Raw genomic sequence first — 22939 nt, forward strand, 5'->3', positions numbered from 1 at the left:
TTTAAAAATGAAGTCACAGTATCATGATACCTCATCAACTGTTTCATAAAGCCTCATCAACGCATAACTTTTTATCATAAGGAGTGTTTGAATTGCATATCGGTACAATACATATTATTTTGACTATACTGTAATCATATCTGAGAGCACTGCATCGATTAAAAAAGAAGAAAAATGTTTCTGCTTCAAATCATATTGATTTATTTACAATGACATGTTTATTAAATAAGGTAATTCGTTTTTTATGTTTTGAGCATTGCTTGAGGACGAAAGGATGCATACAGTCATCTCCAGCAGCTTTTAAAGCTTATGTTTGGAAATTGGTTTCAAAACGAATGAAAGTAGTAATGACTTCATCAAGAGTCACGTGGTCTGTAAATTCTGTAATACCAGAGTCAAGTACTTGACAATACTACAAATATACCTCTGTTTCTACAGTATCTGAATATATAGCAAAATATTGTTGTCTCTGTATTGTGAAATGTATCTTATCGCCAGACTTTTGGCATATCATCTATCAATCCACCCTCCCCTGGAACACCGCATAGCCTATATTTTCTAAGTTCATTGAATTTGTTAAAGATTAAGGTAAGAATACTTAACCAAATCCTCAAAACCAGCACTGAGAGAAATCGTTCAGGGCAAGATGTCTTGAGCCTGATCAAAGCTTTCATCCCTGACTTGTTCTTACAAGCTATAGCGGCTAAGCCCCCAGAATCCCTCTCTTCCTCGTCTGTGAAACTCTAATGTTGCAACTCTAACTTGCAGCTGTTCCTCCATAAAACCCGTCAACTCTGCTGCTCTGATTTGATTTCCAATCAGACGCTGTTTGCATTCTGACACAAGTTGGTTTGTGTGTTTATTTGACCCGATCAAGGCGTCCTGTCACTGTTTGCTTATTCTTCAGGGTTTAGTTTCTGAATTGGTGTCAGGTTTTCTGCTGCGTAACTTTTATTTACTTCAACCTTCAATCCCAATCTTGTTCGGTAAGAGCGTCATCTTTGTGGAAAAAAAATGTCTCTTTCACTTTGGAATAGAAAGTGTCTGGATTTATGTTTCTTTGTTTATATTTATAATATCACCCAGTTGTGTACCAATGTCAGCCAAAAGAAATGAAATGTGAATAGATGATCATTAAATGAGGATTAGTGTGAGAATGTTGACCTGGTCTGGTCACCTGGTATGTGGGCCATGTTAATCAAAGTACGTACCTCAGCATCAACGCAGCTGCACCGCACGCAAATTAATCATTCCGGGAAAACTGGGTGTACGATGATTTCAGCCGTGTGTGTTTGCAGTGTTTGCTTTCTAATGAGCTGAGGTTCCGATTTCGGACCTGGGAAAAAATGGTTCTCTTTGGTATTAAAAACAACAAACAAGACAGATGGTAATTGTCCTCATTTGGCTTTTATCAAAGATGGTGACCTCAATGTGTTTTGCAGTTGATTATAACAATATACTTTTTTTGTATGTCGTTTTCAGGGATGTACCTGTCTGATCTCACCTACATAGACTCTGCATACCCCTCCACCGGCAGCATACTGGAGAATGAACAGAGATCCAATCTGATGAATAATATTCTCAGAATCATATCGGACCTGCAGAGATCGTGTACCTATGGTAGGTTATTTCACATGAAGTCTATGGAAAATGATCGCTAGCCAAATAACATGTTTCAGTGTTTGGCTGGACGGTTATAATTGAATATTCTTCTGCAGTTCTTCAAGTTCTGTTTTTTATCAGGGCCTTTGAACTTTGATGACATGCGTTTAAGAAAAAAAGGCCAGACTCAATACCTCCAGCTGCATTTTCTCTAATAAAACAGAGAATGGAGAGTATTTTGGATTATCTTGAATTTGTTGGATTTAAAGAAAACTTTTTTCTAATATAAATGGCTTTTTCAGTGTCTCGAACATCAAACACCTTTTTAAGTTCGCGGCCATTTTGCTTTTCCATTGCATGTTCGGTCGATCAATTGTCAAACTTCATGAAATAGTTTTTATGTTTTTCCTCTTAAAACTTTCATCAGGGTTGTATTTTTCAAGATTATTTCAGTGTATCTTGTGCTAGTAAGATGTCAGTGAACCTTGAATTTAAAAATCAATTTCTTCAGATATACAGGTGTTGCCTCACATACAGAAATATCTGAACTCAGTCCGATATATCGAGGAGCTGCAGAAGTTTGTGGAGGACGATAATTACAAGTAAGTCACATATTTAGGAACGTGAAATCGAAATGGTCCTTTTTTTAATGAAGTCATTGTTCTTAGGTTGTCGCAGAAAATCGAGCCAGGTACCAGCACACCACGAGCAAATGCCTCTAAAGAGGATCTTATCTGTGAGTCATTTAACCTTCAATCTTATCTAGTTTTAGAAATGTTTAATAAATTACTTAAGTATAATAGAAATGTTGTAAAAAAAACAACTAAAAAAACCCACCAGGTCCTGAAGCATCTGCATCACCTCTCTGTGGCCGTAAATGTACATTAACAGGGGAAGGTACGAAAGTCCCGGCCACTCCTCCTTCCCCCAGGAACCTGCTGCCATATGGACACAGGAAGTGCCACAGCTTGGGTTACAAGTGAGTTCTGCGGTCAATTAACACTCTGACTCTCAAATGGATTGATTGACAGCCCATCCTACCCTTGTGGATTTTATAAACTCTGTTAGCTGAAATGCCATTACAAGTAGAGGTTGTGTTCGTTAGTCACTTTGAAAGGGTGTGTTGGTGTTGGTTTGGTTTGGTCACAGACCGATTACTTCAATACTTCAAGTATTTATGGGGTTTTCTCCGTCCAACTGGAGCTTCATTGCCGGATGGACCAAGTTGAAAATGATAATCTGTTGCTCTAATTGAAGCGTCACATTTCCTCTTTTGCTCTTTTTTCACACACATATAAATTGTATTTTTGTCTATTCTCTTGCAGTTTTATTCATAAAATGAATACCGTTGAGTTCAAAAGCGCCACGTTCCCCAACGCCGGTTCTCGCCATCTGCTGGACGACAGTGTAATGGAAAGTCACAGTCCGACAGGAGGACATGCAGAGAGCTCCACTTTGTCCAGTGGTATTTCCCTTGGTACGCAATCTCCTTTTTCTTTTTTCCCCCATCATTTTGACCTTCGTTTAAAGAAACTCACCATGATGGAATAGAAATGTTCTTCATAGAAGATTTGTTTCTGTTTGAAGGGAGCAGCGAGGGCTCGGAGCTCAGTGAAGAAGTGACCTGGCCAGCATTTGAGAGGTATGATTAGAAACAAACCTATTTTTAGATGTATTTCCATAATGGATCATTTAACATTTTGGTAAACTCTGGCGACCATACCGATTGTGTGTGTGTGTCATTTATGTGCATTTTAGCCCCTGCAGCTAAGGCTTCCACGCCTCCTCTTCCACTGCTCCGCTCTGCTTTCAGCAACAACGCAAACATGCTCCTGCCCCTCTGGAACATATTAAATCCTTAACATTTCAAACTACTGTGTCCTCTGTTGCACTCGGGTCTAAACACCAAACTGTCTCGCCTTAATGCCCGCCCAGTCGCCTAAACTTCATAAAAAAAAAAAGATTTAATCCAACAACTCCGCCTTTTCTTATTAGACGTCTGGCTTCTCCATCCACTTCCTCTCCTTAACCCCCTGCAGTTCAGATAGTCCGCCACCTTCGCACTGACACTGTTCCGTTCCCCATGTCCTGTTCAATCTCATCTTATTCCGAACAGGACTCGGTTCTATCACTCTTTGGGCCCGGTGACCCGTGTAGCCCGCATCCCCTACAGAGGAGTCCTCAGGCCCAGCAGGTATACACATGCCGACCGGAACAAACCTGATCTGATCCGAACCCTTTCTTACTCTATTTCATGGCCTTCAGTCCCATCAAAGGGTCACTCGGTTCTGGTGCTTGGGGTGTCATGCTTTGAACAGGTGGTGGGATCGGTGCTAATTATTATTGGTCATATGATGGGATTTCATCGCTTGCAATCATGTAACGATGCATTTTGTGATTCTAGAATCTTTACTTCAACTTTTTTGCATGTCCTGGACACTAATCATAAACACATTGGGATCAATCTGGGTTTTCCTCTTGCAAACTTGGAGTCGATTCAATCTTTCCCTTTGGTGCTCCTGTCACCTTTTGTATCACTATTTTAAATATCATTAGTTATGAGGAGCAGAAAATTAAAACTTGTTCTTTGTGCTGTCACGGATTAATCCCTTTGACTTCGGCTTTCTTTTTCCATCAGCTTCTCAGGCTCCTGCATTTCTTCTTTTGTAGCTGCTCATAAAATGCATGCCTCTCGGTTTCTATTTTGTTTCTTATGAAACTGGATGGATAACTAAGCAGTCCAGTCATTTTGCCTGCACTGAATGTTTATGAATCTGTGCTAAATGTCTGTTTTGTCCTATCTCAGCTCAGCGGAGTCCGAGGAGCTCGCGGTTCACTTGTATCCAGGTGCGGTTGCTGTCCAGGGAGTGTTGAGACGCAAAACTCTTCTAAAGGAGGGCAAAAAACCAACAGTAAGGACTCTCAGAGTGGCACTACAAACTAAAAATATCATTCTGTACGTTTTTATACTTGATGTAGCTATAGGATCTCCGCAGCAGACGGGCTGTAAAAAGGTTCCTGTGTCTAGCAGATGAGTCCTGAGAGACTCTTTAACGTACAGTTGAGTTCTGCTCCTCGTCGCTGTAATAACATTTCCTCTTCAGCAAAGCAGCCGTCTCTTTTACTACTTGTGGGGTTGCTTTAACCATTTTCGTATTTCATATCACATTTCTGTTTTGACGTGACAAAAGAGCAGCTATTTTATGTCAGAGTGACGTATTGAAATAATCCTAATGTTCCTCGAGGGTCCCCTCTTTGATTGCCCACTTGTTCCCTCACCAGTGTGGCAAATAAATATCACAGTAGTAGAATCCATGTGAACAGAGACTCAACTAACAACTACTTTAAAGTCCAGGTCACTCGAATCTTGGCCCCAGGCCTTAAGTATGACTTGCTATAGACGATTCACTTATTTGAGGTGGTCCAACTTAAAAAAGTAAATTATTATTTCCTTCACTGTATGAGGGGCCTAGTGTTTGTCAAGCATAAAATTGGAGTTTTGAGTTTTTGCACAAGTATCCCGGAGTGTGCTGCTTAACCTTTTGACTTCTTCTCCTCAAGGTGGCCTCTTGGACCAAATATTGGGTGGCTCTTTGTGGAACTCAGTTGTACTACTACCCTGCAAAGTCCCTGAAGGCTACTGAGAGGAAACATGTAAGTAAAAGACTGGGTTGGTTTCATATTATTACAGTATTTGGATTCGAAACATAACTACTGAATCACTTGGATTATTCATGTACTAAACAAGAATAATGTAAGTATAAAGGAACAGAAGCTGAAAACAAAGTCTCGGCAGCATATTGAGAAGTGCAATAGAACCAGCAGAAGAAGGAGCAGACAGATGGTAGCACTCATTGAGTAACAAGAACAATGAGATCATCCTCGTCTGCAGCGGCTCTTACGGGCTAATAAGAACCGTGTGTGTGGACACGCAAAGATCACACAAGAATACTTTTTGTATTTGTGACATGACAAAATCTTTCTCTCCGTCTTCCTAGTTCAAGTCAACATCTAGTAAGAGTGTGTGTGTGGTGGGCTTAATGGCCATGATGGCGGATGACCCGGAACATCCCGACGTGTTCTTGCTGACGGACTCCGAGCACGGTAAGAACGCATCAGGGGAATTTTGTTGATTCATTTTCAACTTGTATTGTCTGCAAATTAGCAAGTGGTCAAGGAAAGTTTGTTTTAAATCTCAAGTGATGAATCACCAAAATGATCAAACACAGCCTTGTGTCTAGGATGCTGAGTACATTTTAAGAGTAAACATTGGTTACATTTTATTATTAACGGTGCTGGGAAAAAAGAATCTTGATACAAAAAGTAGAAAGTAAACATTTAAATCACCTTATTTAAAATCCTTATATTTTCTGAACAAAAACCCTAATGTTATAGTTCTGGTGTCACTTACTGACTTATTTTATGTAAGTAAGTAAGTAATTTATATTTGTAGAGCGCTTTTCCAGCCCTGGGTCACAAAGTGCTTAAACAATCAAAGCATCACTTGATGGATTGATGAATAATTAAAGAAGTTGGGAGCCTCGGGGTGCTGCGTTTAAGTATTACTCAGATAGGCTATGTTTTGTTTCTCTGATAGGCTCCGTAGTATAACTTTGATAAACTCCATAGTATAAATGTACTCTGATAGGCTCTAGGGGTTTTTATTGGCAGGAATCTGGCGATATGTATCGCAATTCAGGGGCAACGGTACAATATTTTGCAATACCGTAGAAACACGGATATATTTTAATAATAGAGTATTGTCAGAGTACTTTCCTCTGGTGTTGTATTATAGTAGTCGGTAGTAGTCTGTGGTGCAGAATTTACAGACTATTGACAAAGTCGTTACTGCTTTAATTTGTTTTGAAACCAAAATATGTCAAAACATCAGCTGTTGGAGTAAACGGCATCCTCTCGTCCTCGGTCATCTCCAGGATCTCGTGGTATTTTAATCGTTCCTTTAGCTGCGTAATGTACATACTGCTCCCGTCTAGTGGCTGGAACTTGAATTGCAACACAAAAAACAATAGGCTCTGTGAATATTTGCGTTTTAATTGTAACTTAACAAAAAATAATTATCTCATCTCGCACACATTTTGAAATATGAACTATAAAATGAAACATGATTTGAAAGCCCAAAGAAAGTTTGAATAATCTTACTGTGCTGTTTAATGCGCCTTTTTATCCCCAAAAATCGTTAAATTAGATTTTCAGAGATGAAGTGAGTTTTTCATTATCAGTGTCCGAACATTGTCAATTACCGATATGAATAACAACAAAGTTGTTACACAACCAGCCTGAAGTCTTTACAAAAGAATTCACATTTTAGTCCAGATGCTTCTGCGGTGAACCGGTCCAGATTTCTCTTTGATTTATTTTAGTAGTCCGGCCAAAGACAGGCGAGTGTTCAGCCTCGCTCCAGAGCAGGTGGAAATACGACACTTGGAATCTCAATACTGTTTTTTCTCCTTGGTTTCCTAGGCAACACCTACAAGTACCAAGCAGGCTCCAGGATGAACGCTCTGCTCTGGTTCAAACATCTAAGTGCAGCCTGTCAGAAGAACAGACAACAGGTAGAGAGTTGTGACAAACACTTGCAGCCACGTGTCACTCACCTGAGTCTGCTCACAGGTTCCCGCCAACCTGATGTCATTCGAGTGAGGAGGACGTTCGCAGAGGTCGAGTGAGGAGATGATTTCACTGCCATGAGCCCTTGATCCTCAGAAGAGAGCCCCACTGCCTTAACTCCACTACCCTCCAGTGTGTGTGTGCTCTTGAGCAAGTGAAAATGACAGAAGACTACTGAACAAGGACCTACACCACTGCCTCTCCCTCATGATGGACCTGAAATACTCCCTTTTTATTTTTAAAAGCAAATTTTATCTTCCTCCTCATCGTTCCCCCTTCATTCATGGATTGCATTCTTCAATCACAGCATGCTCACCAGACATCAAACTGTAAATACCCTTTTTGTTTCTGGATTAGACGGTACTAATGGATTTTGTTGGTGTGTTTGGTCACATGGTTGAAGGTACAACAGACATATTTGATTGCAACTCAAGGGCTATTCACAGTCAATCCCAGCAACTCACTTTCCCTGAATGTGTTTCATTTTTATTACAGAATCTACAAACTAGAGTCAAGAGATTGAAGGACGTCTTGATTGACACAATGTCCTCTAAATTCCACACGGTACGATAATCCAGAATATCTAAGCTAAGAGGCATTGATGAACAGGAAGTCGATGACTTGAGTTTATTTGAAGTTGACGCTCACACTAAAAACACTCCAGACTGTGAAACTGAGAGAAAGCAACACCGGTTCACCTTCCTCTAGTCTGGACATTGAAAGCTACCTGGAGCCACACAGTCGTTTTGTAAATAGTGTTTTTTTTTTTTTTCTTTCTTTAATTTGGGAAGAACGGTGCAAGTTCACAGTATTAACATGTAGACGATTGCATGTCATTAGAGTTTTGTCTGTTACATTGGAATGTCACATATTTGTCATGCTTTTTTCTTTTTTTATAGATATATTCATGTGGTTTTATGTTCCCCCTTTTTCTTCTAATTCTGAATTTTAGACGCCCTTTTGATTTAGAATAGCACATGCACCTTGGTCATAACTAGTGCCAAGTGATATTAGCGTCACAACCAGAGAAAGTCTAGAAGAGCCAGGTACTGACAATTTTCGCGTCGCAGACACATCATGCGTTGATGATGCTCATTACTGCGTCACATTCTAATCTCATTTGTGCACCAGCTGTTTACATTGTATGTTTACATTACATCCCCCCCCCGTCACATCAGATGACGCTGTACTTGATGGGAAGGTGGAGGCGTGAATTCTAGCAGGGGCATCCCGAATAATGTGCACGTTAGAGCCTTGATCGAAAGCCAAAATTCAAAGAATATGCATCGTTTGTGGAGGTCAATCGATAAGTTCGCCGTCCTGGAAAATGTGTTTAGCTCCCTGACCCGATAGTGTGAGAGGAGAACCTGTGGAGGAATGAAAAAAAACAAAAGCCAAAGTCGGGCGTGATGCAGCATTTGTCGCTGGACGTGCCTGCACATGTGAATATTTTAAAATGATTCAATCACTCCATGCTGCTGATGCTGACCAGCTTACCTTCTCATCAGCTGGAGCTTGGCTGCAAGCTTTGGATGCTGAAGTGAGGAGAGAACATTTATCTTGGTGGACACTGAAAGAGTTTTATTGCACGATGAGAGACGCTTCAAAGAGGAGCTGAAGATGTTGGTGAAGCCAACCTCTAGTTAAGAGAAATGGAAAAGTGTGTGGTTTTTTTTTGGTTTTTTTTACAGCTCATGAGAGCGAGGAGGCTTTATAAGTAGACATCGCTGACGTGGAAAGATATTTTTTCTAAATGCTTGACGAGGAATTCAATTCTGGTCATTTAATAAAACTAATTTCCATTTATTGTATAGCCAAAATAACACCACAATGTGTTTTAGTTTGGTTCCACGTTTTCACTCAAAAAAAGAAGTGTGGACAATTATAATGACTAACGCATACGCACCATTTGGAATGATCTTTTTTAGATTCAGTATTCTGGCGACAAATGCACACGTTTCATTGTATTTTGAATGAATCTGTCTTTTTTTTTCTTCTTTTTTTTTTTACACGCACACAAAGAATATTTAACAGTTCTGATGACGTTTTTAACCCGAGGCGGAGCTGCACAAATGGTTCACTGGAGGAGTGACACTAGTGTGATGGAGCCTCTGGTCTGCTTGACAGATGTCACTCACTGATTTCTTTTTTCTTTTCTTTTTTTCCCCACATCAAGTTCTTTGAAGAGGTTGTGAGTGTGAGTGAACTTTGACCTCCTTCCAAGTGAGTGAGTTGGTGTTTGTATCTCGGTCTCCCATGTCCTGCCTTAAAGATGGTGCTGTGACCTCTGTGTAGAGTGATGCGCTGCCTGGTGTGAAGACTGAGAACCAATAAACCCATTTTTTTACTCCACACATCAATTGTAGCAGTTCTTCTTTTTGCTGTAAGTGGTCGTCTTTCGTCCCCTTTCCAACCAGGATGCACAGATGCAGCTCATGCAGAACGTCCTTGTCACGCTTTTTAACAACAATTTGTTTTCGGTTTTTAAATTACTTGTTGAATACAGAAATTTAAAGTTTAAGATGAATATGTGATAAAAAACACTTAAATCTTCTACCTGACCACAGCGAACCCAGTATATCAGTGCCATCAGAATATTGAATGGTTTTCATTATTTATTTAGTTTTTATTAAAACTGTTTTAAAGGTTTTATTTTTATTATTATTTTTGGATTCAATAATGTATATATTTAAAAAATTCTAATGTTTTTTTTTAATAAATTAAATGTTTAACACATGTTTATATCCTAATTCCAATTATTCAAAATGGATTTCCTTCATTCCTAATTTTACATTTCTTAATTGGCATCCTTTTAAGTTTAAATAGCTTGGTATGCCGGGTATTGTCAGGTGGCACTACTATACCAACATTTTAATATTGAATTTAAAAGGCTACAAATGATAATAAACTGAATTTAGAAAATGTTTTTTTGATTTATTATATATAATTATTATATTATTATATATTAATATCAACCTGTATGTGTAACCTATTTTTTTTAACAAATCCAACCTTTTAGTATATAAACTATTAATTCAATAGAAACGACTCTAAACATTTAATATAGAAATGATTGAATTCAATGATCCAAAGAAAAAAATCAATTGCTTAAAAGACGCATTCAATAAAAACAAAAATCTCAAGTGTCAACATTTGAAATGTTAAATTAAACTATTAACAATAAAGTTGAAGAACAATATGTTTCAACTGTGGCAGCTCTTGTTTCGAATATTTTAACCCAAATCCAAGTGGACTAACTCGTCCACTTGTCAGATCAGGTCAATAAAAACATTCCACAAAAATCCTTCACTAACGTCCATCGATACTAACTGGGGTCGGCGTTCACAACCGGTGCGCTGGCGCCACCTGCCGGCGGCCAGAGCTTCGACCACGACCAGGAAGTATTCCGAGGAAGAAACGTAGTCGAAGGAAAAGGGCGGAGGAATCGTAGCAACCGATGGGAACAGGGGGGAATGACAAACCGTCGCGACGTTAAGCAGCGGGGCTTTTGTTTTTAACTCATAAATGCACGACTTCCTGGAAACTTCCATCCACACTGGACGACATATGGCCGCCAGGTAAGAGGCAGAACACGGTCGACGGAGCTAGCTTAATGCTAACTCCTCCAGCAAGGTGTACGGCGAGATGCTAGGCGGCTAACATGAGACTCCTGGTGCTTTAACAAATCCCTCTTATGTCAGGACACATGTGGGAGAATCTTTCTTAGTGGAGGCTCTGGAAAGCCTCGTCGTCTGCATTTATGTGGGACTCGAGTGTTATGAAAGAGCGACTGTGTTGTGGACTGCCTGCGTGGCCAGACCTGAGTCAACAACTCTGCTGCTCACACTGGCATCTGATGTTTTAAACCACAGTTGTTTTATATATTTCAACGTACAATGTTGTCATTCTTTTTTCTATTATTGATGATTGAAACCAGACGTGCATTCATTGGTCCTATACTACATGAGATGTGCCCTCACACCAGATCCAAACAAAGGACTACATGATGAAAGAACATTACAACAATGATAATAAAAGTCACTTTAAAATTCGCTCCCGGAAAGAAAAAATGTCCAACAACAACCACTGAACGAATCCACAGAAAACACAAAGCATCGCGAATATTCCTCGTCCCTGTTTAATTCCCAAAGTAAATCAATTGAATCCTTTTTTTATACCTTTGCATAGATTTTTTTATTTATATTTGTGCGTGTGATATTTGCTGAGGATCATAAAAACATCTTTATAATAAAAATGTACAGTCACAATATTTCTCTTAATATTAACTTTTAAATATTCCCATTATGTTTGATTTAGGGAAATGTATTTCAATACATCTTGATGTAAATATTAGTGATATAATCGTTTTAAATTAATTTAATTGAGAATGATGCATTTATTTGTAAGAAACAATGTTTCCTTCAGATGTATATCTTTATTCCAAAAGTATTTACACTAGGGTTTAACTTATCTTTTATTCTAAAAAATATTTATGATATGCTGTCCATTCCATTTCATTAACATATGTATTTGTAAAGAGATCCAAAACCACCTGATGTCAAACATGCCAACACGTCTGTGTGCCATTTATTTGCACGACACAATTCAAAGTTCGATTTTTGGCTTAACAACAAACGTGTCGAGGCAGTTACATCACCAGTTGCACTGCTGTGGACCAATAACGTCTCACAGAAATTGCTTTCACACAGGTTTTTACTTGTTGCGTACAGACCAGGCTTTTATCTCCTGTCTCGGTAATATAAAAGATAAAATAACATTTTTACTGCGGTGTGGGAGTCCAACATGAAAATCAGGTCAAACTCAAAAATCTGTAGTAGTATCACTCCAGGAGACTTCAGTAAGCTATCTTAAAGTTCTGAAGCACAGAGGAATGTGCTAACATTAAATGATGAATTAAGAAATATATAAAGAGAGTTTTATATTAATATGAGGCCAAAACTATGGTTTTTAAGTTCAGGAATAATTTATATTTAAATGTGTATTTTCACTTTTTTTTCCTGTTACAATTTATTATCTCTTGTTTTGCCATTGAAAAATGATCCATGTAGTCAGTGATATATTTTTTTAAATTTAAGAAACTAAATTAGGAATTTAATTTAAAAGTTACTCAGAAATTATATATTAACAAGAATTTTAGTGACTGTAGTATTTGTTTTGTACAGAATAAATAGATGCATCATCAGGTTTAGAAGGTTGTTGAATTATATATAGACAGCTGTTCCATTTACCAGTCAGCTGCAGTGGGTCAACATCTGCCCTCGAGCTGGTTTAACAACAGAATAGCGAATCAATCAGTTGTGGCATGTTCAGCTTTGTGTTTCTCCCTCTCAGCTTGAGGTGATTCTTCCTGGACGGTCTCACGTGGCTCCAAGGAAAGATTCCACTGCCCTCTCAAGAGTTCGTCTGGGAGGCAGACGGTCCAGAGCTGGGGTGCCATGCATCAGGGGTGAGGGGGCGGCGAAAAGGGGGGCACTCACATCGTTGGATGAGGGGGGCGTCAGCAAGGAGATGAAACTCAAACAGCGCATGGTGGTGCTGTGTGCCGTGCTCCTGCTGCTGGGCCTAGCCAAGATCTTCCTGCTCGATGGTGGCGAGGGTTCCGTGGCGAGCAGACGGGACCTGCGAGCATTTCGCAAGGTTAGTGCTTTAAAAGTACTTTGTAGTGTAGTGTGTGTTCGGGCAACAATACAATATATTGTGATACTCTGGGACTGTTTTGAAACCAAAATATGTCCAATCATCAACTTTAAAAAGCTGCTGGAGTTGAATGCATCCTCTCATGCTCAGTCATTGCTGCAATTTCACAGGATTTTATTGTACCTTTACCTGCGGAGGATGTAATGACCGCTTTTATTTAGCGTCCAGAAGTTTAATAAAAACACAAAAATGGAGAAACACTGTGAATATTTGCATGTTAATTGTAAATTAAAACCCTCAAATGTATTTATTTTTACGCATACTTTATTGAAACTTAATAAATATGTATCTATGAATATTATTGTGAATATAAACCATGATTCAAATGAAATATGATTTTGAAAACAGTGGCACATTTTTTTTTGCTATGTATCAGTTTATGGATATTTACCCACACCACTGTTATTAGGTGATTTCTCATTTCTAATATATGCATTCTGGCAGATGGAGGCCAGTCTCTCTCTGTCTCAAGGAGCCCGCCTCACACACACCCTGCAGTCGCCCTGGGAGATAGCCAGCCAGTGGGTCGGTCCAAGAGAAGTCTACCCGGAGGAGACCCCAGAACTGGCCGCTGTTCTCACGGCTCTCAGCACAGCCAAGATTGAGCGAGCAGATGTGGGCTATAAAGGGACGCAGCTGAAGTCCCTGTTGGTGTTGGACGGAGGACAGAAAGTGGTGTTCAAACCAAAAAGGTAAAATGGTTTTAATCTTTCTTATGTGTGTGAAAGGGTGTTTATGCCGGAAGTGATGTCATTTAATCACATCAGTCTCTGCAATTTTTGCAACATCGTAGTTCGTAGTTTTTTGCTTCAGTTGTGAACAAGACCAAGTACACCTCTTTTGAAGAGGTGTACTTGGCTCTTTGTGAAAGCGACGAGATGCAAGCTGAAGACATTGTTCATCTCATGCTCCACACTTTTGCAGGAAAAATGACCATGGGTGTCATTTAAATTTAATTAAATTTTTCTCCAGTCTTGCTGGAGACACAGAGTCCTTCTGTCCTCATGTCAGCCGGCCATAGACTGCAATTTCAGATTTCATTTTTGAAATAAGGCACTCTTTAGTTTAAGTCTGGTTTAGTCATCTGAAGTATGTAAGTCTTACCCTAGTTTTAGTCATTAAAGTATTATATTCTCAGTCTACTTTTAGTCGTCCAACATATTTGTTTTAGTATATATTATACATAGTACAACATACATAGTATATAGTATACTCTAGTTTTAATCTAGAGTATTTTAGTCTTCAAGTTTTATTCATCCAAAGTATTTTGGTCTGATAGTTTTAGTTGTCTAAAGTATTTTAGTCTTTTTCTAGTTTAAGTCGTCAAAAGTATTTTAGTCTTCTAGTTTTATTCATCTAAAGTATTTAAGTATTATTCTAGGTTTAGTTGTCTAAAGTATTTAAGTCTTATTCTAGGTTTAGTTGTCTAAAGTATTTTAGTGTTCTTCTAGTTTTAGTCGGCTAAAGTATTTAAGTCTTATTCTAGTTTTCGTCATCCAAAGTATTTTAGTGTTCAAGTTTTAGTCATCCAAATAATTTTAGTCTGATAGTTTTAGTAGTCTAAAGTATTTTTGTCTTCTAGTTTTAACTGTCTAAAGTATTTTAGTCTTCTTCTAGTTTTAGTCGTCTAAAGTATTTACCGGTAAGTCGTCTTCTAGTTTTCGTCATCCAAAGTATTTTAGTCTTCTTCTAGTTTTTTATCATTTGAATTATTTTAATCTTAGTCTAGTCTTAAATAGTTCTCTGAAGTCTTTTAGTCTTACTCTAGTTTTTGTCATCTGACGTATTTTAGTCTTAGTGTAGTTTCAGACCACTTCAACCTTTAGTTTGGATCAGAACATCATAACCCACCTGTTGTGAATAGATTGAATTAGAATCAAGTGAAGTAAGAAGTAATTCATATCAATATGTTAAAGGTCACATCATTCACTTGTATGGCCTCTCACTGCTGCTGCTCTGATCATAACTACTAAAAAAAAAGAAAAGCACTTGATGACTGCGATGACAACAACCTGTTTTTCTTGTTCACTTAATGTTTTTAGTGTTGCTATGTGGAATGTAGCAGAGTGAATGTCACGCATGACTTAGTGGTAACAATATTATGCTTTGTACCGTATCATGAACTTCTTGCAGGAAGTTCGTACCTTCTCAGTGCTTCTTTAGCTTGGTTGTATTATTTGACTCTGTCAGTACAAAGTAAAGGAGCAGAAAATCGAATCAAACTCCAAAAGTATATTATCGATTAGAATTTTGATTAGAATATAGAATATATTAGAATATGAAGGAAAAATCAGGAATCACAAGCAGGGGCAACATATTTATTGCATAAAGAAAAAACTATTTATTAGAAGAATAAAGTACTGAGAGAAGTTTTTGTCGAAATTCTTGGGTTTACAGCCACATTTCCATTCATTTAAGATTAAATTGTTGTTATTTAATGTTGATTTTAATTCAAGTGTTTTTAATTTCATCTGTTCCCTAATAACTATGATACCATTTGTTGTGATGATCTTTATTCTGATTAGTAAGTCTCTTTCTTGGACCACAATCATAAAAAAAATGGAGGCGGCAGAGTGTCATCTTACTGGCCACAAACCTTTGATACATACATTGTCGACTGTCAACTCTCTTTCTAGACTTTCTCTGGTTTTGTTCCCGCAGATACAACCGAGACTACGTTGTGGAGGGAGAACCGTACGCAGGCTACGACCGGCACAACGCAGAAGTGGCTGCTTTCCATCTGGACAGGTTGGTGGATGATCTTTCTTTCTACATTTCCTCACACAGACAGTGCTTGAAAGTACTTTTTTCTCTTCATCCCAGGATCTTGGGGTTCAGGAGAGCACCCTTGGTGGTGGGAAGGTTTGTCAACCTGCGCACAGAAATCAAACCTGTAGCCACAGATCAACTGCTCAGCACGTTCCTCATGCAAGGTCAGTGTCTCTGCTGTTCAGTCTGGCTTTTACCTTTGAGAGTGGAATGTTTCCAGGCCTGTTGATCTTAAACTGTTTACCCTCCTTTGATGATTAGAGATTCTAGTGTAAGATACTGTTGACCTTGGATTCTCCACTAACCCACCATGGTCCTGCAGTGATAGTTTGTGTTAATGTGTTATGGTTTTGTTTGTTTCTAAATAATCATTTCAGTAAAATTGTGTTTTCCCCACAAATATCAATCTGACATTCACCACTGAAGTTACTTTCGGTTTCATCTCCATTTTTTAATCATTTCATCACTACAGCCTCCACTGATGACTTGACCTTTCTTGAGTCGTGATAAATATCAGATATTGCCACCGGATGTCAAGTTTGTTGTCATGTCCTTTAATGACTCACTGCTGTGAAGCTTTTTTTTTTTTAACCTGATAAAATACCCATTGAGATCAACTTACATTGTGGTAGCCTGTTACAATATATATAAATGATAAATGAAAGGCTATTTGTTTTGAACATTTTTGTTCAATAAAAATGAAAATAATGTCTTTGTTGTCCAAAAGTTTTAATTTAATTTAATGTTAAACAAAGTTGAAAATGTAACTGTGCTGTGCTTTATGCTCTCGAAATGTAGTCATTTGTCCTTTTTATTCAAAGTATAACTTTTTTTTTTTTGGCAGTTGAGCAAGAAACTCAATATTTTAAGACTGGTGTCAGGTCACAAGTATCGGTTGGTCATCAATTACTTTTCAAACAAACATGTTCCTGGTGCGTCCCGAGGACTATTTTTAGCCCTTTAGCAGATTACATGGAGCATTCCGTTATAAATATATTCTTCAACCGGATGCTATAAAGTATGTATTTTAAATTGTTAAAAGTATATATATTAATTATATTCAAATATATTTAAAAGTCACACAAGCTTTTTACAACAGCGTCCCTCAAATGAAAACATCACAAAGTCAAGCTGCTCACTGTTCAAGTCCTAAAACTTTTTATCCTTAAGAAGTGCTCAAAAGTTATAGAAGGTCCTTCATCCCAACTGGTGTCAGGATATTTAACTCTCTACTTTAAATATCCTGATGCTAATCCGTAGTGTGTTTTTCTTCTCGTGTGTTTTATTTTATTTTTTGTTTTTATTTTATTTTATTTTATTTTTATTTTATTCTATTTTATTTTGTTAATAATGTCTAATATTGTAAATAATCTGTATATTTTTAAGATCGTTTTTTTTTGTTCTCTATTATTTCTTTTTTCCTTGCACTTTATTTTTTTCAACTGTGCTGTTGTAAAAGTGCGTTTCCCCTCTGGGGATGAATAAACATTTTCTATTCTATTCTAGTGCAGAGCTCCATGAAAATATGAAAGCTTTTATTTATAACTTGTGAATGAGTTACTCTTGGAAGTCACTGTCACACATCGCCCCCACTCATTATGACCGTCCTTTAAAAAGGTCGAGACAGTATGTGAGGATGATCCGTTCGATTTCTTCCAACACTGCTGATTACATTCTAAACTGCAAAGCACATTAAAAGATCATTCAAAAACAGTGATAAACATTAAAACAAAAATGGCAGCAGCAATGGAAAGAGGATAAAATGGCAGAAAAGTTGAAGAAAATTAAATCTGGTGCAGTAGGCAGTTTTAGAAAGATTGAGTTGTGATTTAAAATTAGAATTGATAAGAAATATAGTTAATATATTGTGATAAAAATACAAAATCGTATTAAATGATTTGTTGTATAGATCTGTTTCATATATTTTACAATCATATTTAGAGTCATCTTTGAAGATCAGCTTAACAAGAACAAGAACAGACTTGTCCTCGTTCCAGTCTTGGTTTCATTCTCTGAAACTTGAAAAACCTCCCCACGACTTCCCCTTGTCTGCTGCCGTTTCTATGCTCCGGTTATGTCAGCTCGAGCTGCCCTCGTGGCTCGTGTTTTTCTCCTCCCACGCCTCTTTCCTGCTCACTCATGAGTTGGGCCTGATCCAAGTGTGTCGTCGCCCCCTGCAGGTAACCACACGTGCTTCTACGGGAAGTGCTACTACTGCAGGGAGAGCGAGCCGGCGTGTGCGGAGGGCGAGATGATGGAGGGCTCGGTCACTCTGTGGCTGCCCGACGTCTGGCCGCTGCAGAAGCACAGGAACCCCTGGGGGCGCACCTACAGAGAGGGCAAGCTCGCCAGGTGCGTGGAACACTGTGGAGAATGTTATGATGTGTCCATGTCTTTACTGGTGTCGTCCTGAAATATAAACGAGTGGTTGGAGGAGTTATTTCATGCACAGCTTTTGTAGTTTGAAGTTAATGTCCTTAGTAACCTTTTGGCGTCAATGAATGTATCTAATTGGATTGTAATAATAACAATAACTTTGTACAGGACAAGAGCAAAGTGTGGCGGGAAAATCTGCTGGCTGGTCATGTGATGTTGTTGATCAGCAAGTGATTGCAGGAGTGACTTTTATGAGCTTTATGAGAAATGTGTCCTTCTTTGATAAGGAAATGCTGCACGACTCGTTACTCATTACCTACCATGAGAAGAAAATCAAAGTCTGTTTAAAAACATGTATATACTTTTCATTATATTACATTGAGAAGATTGTAAAGATTAAATAACACATAAAACAACAACAACAACAACAACAATTAAATAAAAAATTGACGAAGATGTCGTCAAGCGCTGAAAGACCCTGCTGCCCAGTCTCCCAAACAATTGACCTCCGGTGACCCCTGGCCAGTTGCGTTTTAAGACCCCTAATCTAGAAGATGAAATAATATAAAAATGGAAAGAACCAAGTGTTTGATGTAGTGAAGACCCTTTAAAAGGCTCATATCTTTGCTCAGTCAAACAAATGTGTTTGAACTCTAAACTCTTATGGTGGTCATCAAGTGTTTGATGCGGCCCACCGCCTCTGCTATATACTGAGAGTGTAAAATACACAATGTTTTTAACGTAAAATTACTATACTTTAAATGACACACAAGCCTTATGACCTGATTAAATATAGTTAAATGAGTCTGTTTTTCAACATATTTCCTCTCGTCTTTTGGACCACTTAATCTCACTCTTTGGGCCTCCAGTTTGACAGCTGTGACGAAGGTCGTAGGTGGAGACGGACCTCTTGTATGTGTCTGTTTATGTGACAGTTGTCAGCTATAGAAACTCCGTGTTGTGGTCAATGAGATCCGATGTAAACATGACACACTTCTGTGCAGGTGGGAGTATGACGAGAGCTACTGTGAAGCCGTGAAGAAAATGCCACCGTACGACGCGGGGCCCAGACTCCTGGACATCATCGACACAGCCATATTTGATTATCTCATTGGGAACGCCGACCGCCATCACTACGAGAGCTTCCAGGACGACGGCGGCGCCAGCATGCTCATCCTGCTGGACAACGCCAAGAGGTGAGACGCTGGAGTGTTTGTTCCCGGAGAACTCAGGCGACTCATTTATTTGTTTGCAGTTTTGGGAATCCGTCCGTGGATGAGCGCAGCATCCTGGCACCGCTCTACCAGTGCTGCATGTGAGTATCACGGACCAGTCCAGTCCAACATTTCAAATGTTGAAACCTTTTTATTTGAATCTGTTCTTCTTTCGTCCCGCCTCCCCCAGGATCCGAATGTCCACATGGAACAGACTGAACCTGCTCAGGGCTGCAGGGCTGAGCTCTGCCATGCGTCAGGCCTTGAGGTTCGACCCCATTCACCCGGTCATGGCTGAGCCGCACCTCGCCGCTCTGGACCGGAGACTGTCGGGAGTCATGGCAACTGTGAAGCAGTGCATGGAGGCCCAGGGCCCGGACAACACCCTGATAGAGGACCGGATGAACCTCCCGCATCCTTAGGATCAAGACGGACAACCTGTCATGGAGAGAGTTCACAACTTTCAGTGAATACTGCACCAGGAATATCAACTTTTTCTCCACTCAAACCTGACTCGAACAGATGAACACATAAACCAGAGGACTGCTTCATGTACATATTTGATGAATGACTCGTGGGTTCAATGATTATGGGTACGAGTTTCTGAGTGTGTGTGTGTGTGTGTGTGTGTGTGTGTGTGAGACAAGGTGCCATACTCTAAAAGCTACTGAAATCACAGACTTGAACTAAACCTGTTCAGGAAGTACGATGATGTGAGTTCTTCTTCATCAATAAAGTACAATAATTTAAATGGATTTCTTTGTTCCAGGTTTTATGAGTTGCATAGGGTGAAGCCTTGGCCTGGGAGAGAGGTCATCAGGTGGTCCCAAACCTTCACTGGGCGTTTTGACCCTTAACCACAACACCCTCTAGTTTGTGGGTCTGCAATGACTGGCCAAGTCACTGCCCCTCTCCCCCAGGCTTCCAGCTTGTGTCCTCTCTTTTGTGCCAGAGCCAACAGGAGGCTCCTTCTGACGCTTCTCCCAGCCTGTGAACTGCTGCTTTCCTTAAGTGGCCTCTCAGTCCAACCTTGGTCAATAGATCCCACACTGATTGAGCTGGGAACCCTCGACATCCCACTTCCACCGTCATCAGCCATGCTTTCCACCCCTTATCCCAGTCTTGGACAAGTTGCTGCTATTTGGATTTTTTCCTCTCTGCAGCTTCCTCACAGCCCTCCTCCCACGGCACTGTCAACTCCACCAGGATGATCTTCTTCCCCTCTGGAGACCACATGATGATGTCTGATCTTAAAGTGGTGATGAGAACCACTTATGGGAAATGGAGTTTCTTCCCGAGGTCAACCTCCATTTCCCATCGATGTGCTGATTGCAGGAGGTTCTGCCTGGCTTGGCTGTGGACGACAGGTCTTTGACCTTCTTTCACAAAGGTGATGGTGCTCCGCAGTGGTCTTGCTTTGGTTGGTTGCTTCTTCCTCCTCTCCGCTCCAGGATATCTGCAAGCACTGCCAACACCTTGTCATGGCGCCACCTGTATCTACCCTGGGTTAAAGCGGTCTTGCACCCCGATAGAATGTGCGCCATTGTTCCTTTACCGCCACACAATCTACTCAGTGAGTCCTCCCTCATCCCCCACCTGTGCACATTTAGTGTGGTCGGTAAGGTGTCGTCGCCCGAATTTTCTCAGATTGCTTTTCTTTTTCTGTGAGACTTTTCTCTTTTTCTTAAGATTTCACCCCCTTTTCAGGGTTTTGATTTTTCTCTGAAGCTATCAACCTTTTTTCTAAGCTGTACCCCTTTTTTCTTAGTATCTAACCCTTTCTGTTGCGAGACTGAACCCTTTTTCTGAGGCTTTTGCACCTTTTTTTTCTGCAAATCAATTTTTCTCTAAGGATCTAGCCCTCTCTTCTTCGGGGCTATACTGCTTTTCTGAGGTTATAGACATTCATTTTCAGGTTGTAACCCTTTTCTCTGAGTACGCACCCCATTTTCTTTGTAAAGCTCTTACCCATTTTACCCGAGATTCTATACCCAATTTCCTTTGAGGATCCAACCCGTTTTTTTCTGTGAAGGTTCAGCCTTTATTTATTAGCGTCTGATCTTTTTTTTTCCTGAGGATCTAAACCTTTTGTGGGTTTTTTTCTGTGAAGCTTTACAATTTTATATGATGCTGTACCTCTTTATATAAGAATACCCCTTTTTTCTTGTGATGCTCTTTTCCTTTTTTCTGCAGCTGTAGACTTGTTATCTGTGCGTCTGTACCCCTTTATTTTTTTGAAGCTCTAACCCTATTTTCTGAGGTTATATCCATTTTATCCTTGGGAGTTTTACTGCTTGTTTTCTGAAGGTCTTCAGCCTTTTTAAAGTCGCTCCTGACACTCATATTTTGAAGCTCTTCTGGGTGAAATGCTTGAGTTTGTTTCACGCTGATACTTCATCATCCATGTTTGTAAGCAAGTAAGTAAGTAATTTGTATTTATATAGCGCTTTTCCACACCAGGGTCACAAAGCGCTTAAACAATCAAAACAATATTCAATAAAATATATACTTTAAAGATCAAGATAAAACTGACAATACAACAGGAGTTCCAGAAAATCAAGGAAAAGCCTGAACAAATAAAAACGTCTTAAGATGTTTTTATTTGTTTGGTTGGTATTGGTTTGTGGTTTTGATAGCCTTCTTAACTTTCCTGGGTGTTGGAGGAGCTTTGTCCATGCTTCTGTCAAAGACTTTCTTGTGAAGAGGATGTGTGTGGGTCGATCATCAGCCCTTCACACTCATTTGTTTTCTCATCCTCTTTCTGTGCCACAATAGAAGTGCCTGATGTAGGTTCTTGTCAACTTTTGATGAGTGACACATAAAGGTGTTTCTCTGGGTTTTCCCCCCGAATCAGATCTGGTCCCCGACATGCAGCTCGCTTGACCTTTACCTCGTCACCCTGGCACATCACGATTGTCCTGAGAGTTTCCTACTCAAACACCCACCGGGGGAAAGTTCCATGTGGGAGGTCCCCGTCTCACCACACCGTCGAGATGTTGGCCACCTGTCGAGTGTGGTTCCAGCAGGTGCTTCTGACATCATGACCGGACATGTGTCTTCCAACAAGTCCCCAGATTGACACTCGCCCGAGGGGCTTTTTTTAAAGAAGAGAAGCGGCCTGACTCAGCATTTCGAGAAAAATCAAACAGACATTCTTTATTATTGTAACATTTTATATTGAATTTGAAAGGATATGAAATGTTGAATTGAGAACAGCCTTACTCAGCATTTAGAGAATCAATCAAACCCGTTTTTCTGAGTCATCTCAAGCAATATGTTCGACATTTCAATAACCTTTATTTAAAATGTAATTTACGAGCTCACAATTAGGATAAAAGGTCCATCATAGTCCAGTCGAAGCCTGAAACCATCTTGTAAATCTTTTTGTTTGTACATTTTTGATGTTGATTAAGAATTTCATTTTCAACTATACTGCCTTTAAATCGGGATTTTCTTTTTTAATTTAATGTTAATCAATTGTGGTTCTTATGTGATTTCTCACTATTTATAATAAGTATTATTAAATGTGTATATACGCAGCGACTTTACCGAAGTATTTTATTTGCGAATTTTAACATTTTACAAATCGTTTTTAAAAACAAAACATGTGTACATTAATATTTATTTGAGGC

General features: G+C 39.3%; 2 protein-coding genes across 4 annotated transcripts in view; both read left to right on the top strand.

The window, feature by feature from the left end:
- The window catches only part of ralgps2 (Ral GEF with PH domain and SH3 binding motif 2), a 46774-nt gene extending 37190 nt beyond the window's left edge, over positions 1-9584 (top strand). Inside the window, exons 10-21 of one of the 3 annotated variants that reach the window (XM_087785139.1) lie at positions 1483-1620; positions 2114-2204; positions 2271-2338; positions 2443-2581; positions 2928-3079; positions 3190-3244; positions 3719-3796; positions 4409-4514; positions 5164-5256; positions 5601-5706; positions 7084-7175; positions 7234-9584. In XM_087785139.1, coding sequence (XP_087641265.1) covers positions 1483-1620; positions 2114-2204; positions 2271-2338; positions 2443-2581; positions 2928-3079; positions 3190-3244; positions 3719-3796; positions 4409-4514; positions 5164-5256; positions 5601-5706; positions 7084-7175; positions 7234-7263 — 1148 coding nt within the window. In that variant the 3' untranslated portion in view covers positions 7264-9584. The remainder of the gene's footprint in view (positions 1-1482; positions 1621-2113; positions 2205-2270; positions 2339-2442; positions 2582-2927; positions 3080-3189; positions 3245-3718; positions 3797-4408; positions 4515-5163; positions 5257-5600; positions 5707-7083; positions 7176-7233) is intronic. The other 2 variants (XM_087785140.1, XM_087785141.1) reach the window with 2 other exon arrangements.
- A 1066-nt stretch (positions 9585-10650) lies between these two features.
- fam20b (FAM20B glycosaminoglycan xylosylkinase) lies at positions 10651-20062 on the top strand. Its single transcript, XM_087785142.1, has 9 exons — positions 10651-10808; positions 12583-12888; positions 13393-13640; positions 15610-15696; positions 15772-15881; positions 17898-18069; positions 19098-19289; positions 19349-19408; positions 19498-20062. The coding sequence occupies exons 2-9, from the start codon at positions 12760-12762 to the stop codon at positions 19727-19729; spliced, it is 1230 nt and encodes a 409-aa protein (XP_087641268.1). The 5' UTR covers positions 10651-10808; positions 12583-12759; the 3' UTR covers positions 19730-20062.
- Positions 20063-22939: the final 2877 nt, after the last annotated feature.

The sequence above is a fragment of the Callionymus lyra genome, chromosome 2, assembly GCF_982586985.1.
Source record: "Callionymus lyra chromosome 2, fCalLyr1.hap1.1, whole genome shotgun sequence".
NCBI lineage: Eukaryota > Metazoa > Chordata > Actinopteri > Syngnathiformes > Callionymidae > Callionymus > Callionymus lyra.